Below are 3,352 nucleotides of genomic sequence, written 5' to 3' on the forward strand. Positions count from 1 at the left end.
ATATGTGTAATTTTAATAGTAGTACTGTCTTTTTTTGTATTTTTTAAATATAAAAAAATTCGAATTTTGTGGGGTTTACACTGATGACTCTCGTCCTAACTAGTTGAACATATAATATTTGTCTAACGTCTTCGCCTTGGTTCAATATGATAATGCACTTTTGTGAAAGAAGAGGTCATTTTGTGACAGGAACGCTAAAGGATCAACCAAATGCTCCAATGCATTTATTTGTCCCAAAATTCAAATATATTATGATTTGAATAATCAAAAGCTTCATTTAGGTTAGGATTACCAACCTAATGGCAGACAAGCATGGGTTCTTAGAATCATAATCATTAATTTGCACAAATTGTTTGATATGTATTCTTTTTTTTTTTTTTCAAAAAAAAATGCACCATCAACCATTCTGAAACTTGAGCCCACCAAATACAGTTGTTCCAGATAGATGGGGCTCCATGTCCATGGTCGAGAAACGTTATTCACGATGTCAATTTATTTCTCAAAACCAATAACTCTTTAGTCGCACAAAGAGATATAGATACAGATGAACGATAAGCTAGAGGGACTTCCCTTCCCCTAAGAACAAATTTTTGTACTTTACCAGTGGAATTTACGGGCAATTCCCCCAAGTAAACACTCTTAAAGTTAATATGAAATAGAACAAAACAGTAACTATCACCCAATACCACAAAAAAAAAAGTAAAATAAAAAATTCTACAGAAACGAAGAAGGTTTCACCGAATCAGCCCCTGAATCCTCTCTCCAGCCACCAGCAACTGCTCTTTCATGTGCAATAATTTCTCGATTTCGGAACAACCATCCACGTCTATCCCATTCAACCATTCTCGCAAACCGTTGCTCGTACTTGCACAAAAAGCATTCGCATCCTTCCCACCTTTCTCGAAATCGAAACCATTAAATGTAGCACCACCAGAAGCAGGGCACGTACCCTTGTTCAGAGCATTATCGAACAACGATACATCTCCGATCGTGTAGGGATTCCCGGCCGGCGAGAAGACAATCACGACAACGTTGGCCCCAATTTTGGCTTGCAATTCTCGAACTTTCTTGAAAAGACCCTTGCGTCTTTTCGAGAATGTTACCATTCGGGATGATTCTTTTTCAATTTTTTTTATTTCTATCTTCTTCTTCCCGGAGCCCATCCTTGTCTGCACGATATCCTATGTGGGTTTTTTTTTTCTCCTGCCTCCTTGACGTGATAATTCAGTCGCTCTGCAATTTCTTAGCGAGTAATCTGTTTAACGACCAGTAGGGTACTGATCATTATATAAAGGAAACAGCTATCAGAAAAAGGAAAGTCCCGCGTGGAAGCAGAGGTGATTTCCTAATTCGTCCCGCAGCCCCGGGAAATTCACAAATTAGACCGTTGATATATTAAGTCGGGTCTTGATTTTTATTTAATTTAAATAAAATATATATATAAAAGATAAACTGAGAGACGGGAAAGAATCTCATATGGGTCACATAACTGGGTCGAGAAAAACTGAGGCCCGAACTGAAATAGGCTATTAAAACGGAAAATCCTTGGCACGCTTCTTTTCCTTCAATGCTTTTTTTTTCCCGTAACCTAATATTAAAATTCTTTACCTTCATATGAGTAAAAAATTCTGATACTTCTGTAGACACCAAAATTTTATCATTTTATTTATTCATTTTTAGTTAAATTTTATTTTATTTTATTTATTTTGTTTCATTTCTATTTCTTGATAAAAATCACTCTTTTTTGAAAAATCAGGAAAAGAAAAAAAAAGAGAAAAATGAAAAGTGAAAAAAATCAGTTTTTGTAAGAAAAAAAAAAGAAGGGAAAACCCTCGTGCGCTGGGTTTCTCCTCTTCTTCGTACAAGAAACTCCGCTGCAAAATTCCATCCCATTTTTCACTCATCTTCTTCCATTTTTTTCCTCCATTTGATCGCTTCGATACGCGGCCACCTGGCCTTGATCCAAACATCAAGAATCTTCTGGATTAACAGCCATCTAGTGGCTCTAATTTGCTATGAAAAACCTCAACTCATCCTCACCTTTGAAGGAAGGGTTTGAGATTTTGGGTTTGATATAAAAGCAAAAGGAAAGGCTGGAGAAGGGAGGAGGACAACAAGAGATAAAGAGGGAGGCGGCTGCCAAAGGGAAAGGAAGGAAAAACAACAAAAAAGGAGAGAAAATCGAGAGAAAAAGTGCAGAGAAAAATTCTGGAAAAAGTGAGCCAAGGTTGGAAGGGTGGCTGGGTTCAAACGACATTTTCTCCTTCATATTGGCTTCTTTTAGATCGAATCTTAGTTTCTGGATACTCTATGATGCAGTAGAAGAGTTTTTGCATGGAAGGTTGCTTGAAAAAACACTTCCAGAACCTTCAAAATCGGGCCTAAAGTCACCCATTTCTCAACTCTTAAACTTCTGCAATATGGAGTGATTTGTCTCACTTTCGGAATCTGAACACATTTCATCACAATTTTTCGCATCTATTCAAGTTCCCTAGCTTCCTCAAGTAATTTTAACCCTTGCTTCTTAGTTGTTCTAACGCTTTTCATGTGTTTTAAGTCATTATATAAGTTTTCTAAGGTTTTGCATCTTAGATCTTCTTTTTCTCATGATTTTGTTGTTTAAATGATGATATTTGGTGTCTAAAAGAACTCAATAGATTGTAAAGACTATATTTATGTCAAGATCTGGTTTTAAAAAAAGCCAAAAAATGGATTCCGGCAATTTTCTGGCCAAGATGGCAGGAATTTTTCCAGGTTACCCGCCGGAATCTTCATCCAAACGGGTTGACCTGCCGGAAGTTCTTGGTTCTGTTCCAACGATTTTTGTTTGGCTTTATGAAGTTTGATCCATTTGGGCTGTTTGATGGTGAAAGAGACATGTTTTTGGGTTAAATAATTGGACCAAGAAGTTGATTTTCGTGTTGGGTCGTCTGTGGGTTTTGTTGTTTAAGTCTACCATTTTTGGCTGGGTTTGATTTAGAAAATAAGTGGGCTGGTCCACTCCTTTTCATTAGGACTTTGGATTGGATCTGGGAGTGTTGGCCCAAGGACATAATAATATGGTTCAATGGGCCGTTCTCTTAAGGAAATTTTAATGCCCTGGAGTTTTGATTAATTATACTAAGGCCCTAAACCTTTGATTTCTTTTAATTAGATCCTTATTTTAATTTCCATTTGGTCCATAAACGTTATTTTTCTTTAATTTTGAGCCCTAATCTTTGTGATAATTACAATTTAACCCTAAAAATTTTCTTAAATTTTGCAATTAGGTCCCTAACAGTTTTTATTCCTTAAATACAAGTTGCTTTTCTTCTTTAATTGTTAATTATACTTCATTTAAGTACTTTGATTG

General features: G+C 36.1%; 1 protein-coding gene across 1 annotated transcript; it reads right to left on the reverse strand.

The window, feature by feature from the left end:
* Positions 1-734: 734 nt before the first annotated feature.
* Positions 735-1,163, reverse strand: LOC113693122 (MADS-box transcription factor 23-like). The gene has a single exon (XM_027211699.1). It carries the CDS (start codon positions 1,161-1,163, stop codon positions 735-737), a length of 429 nt encoding a protein of 142 aa, XP_027067500.1.
* Positions 1,164-3,352: the final 2,189 nt, after the last annotated feature.

The sequence above is a fragment of the Coffea arabica genome, chromosome 6c (genome assembly GCF_036785885.1).
Source record: "Coffea arabica cultivar ET-39 chromosome 6c, Coffea Arabica ET-39 HiFi, whole genome shotgun sequence".
Lineage (NCBI taxonomy): Eukaryota > Viridiplantae > Streptophyta > Magnoliopsida > Gentianales > Rubiaceae > Coffea > Coffea arabica.

Bases quoted from the DNA above. Each gene is read 5' to 3' on its own strand.
- LOC113693122 (XM_027211699.1), bottom strand. From the start codon at position 1,163: ATGGGCTCCGGGAAGAAGAAGATAGAAATAAAAAAAATTGAAAAAGAA.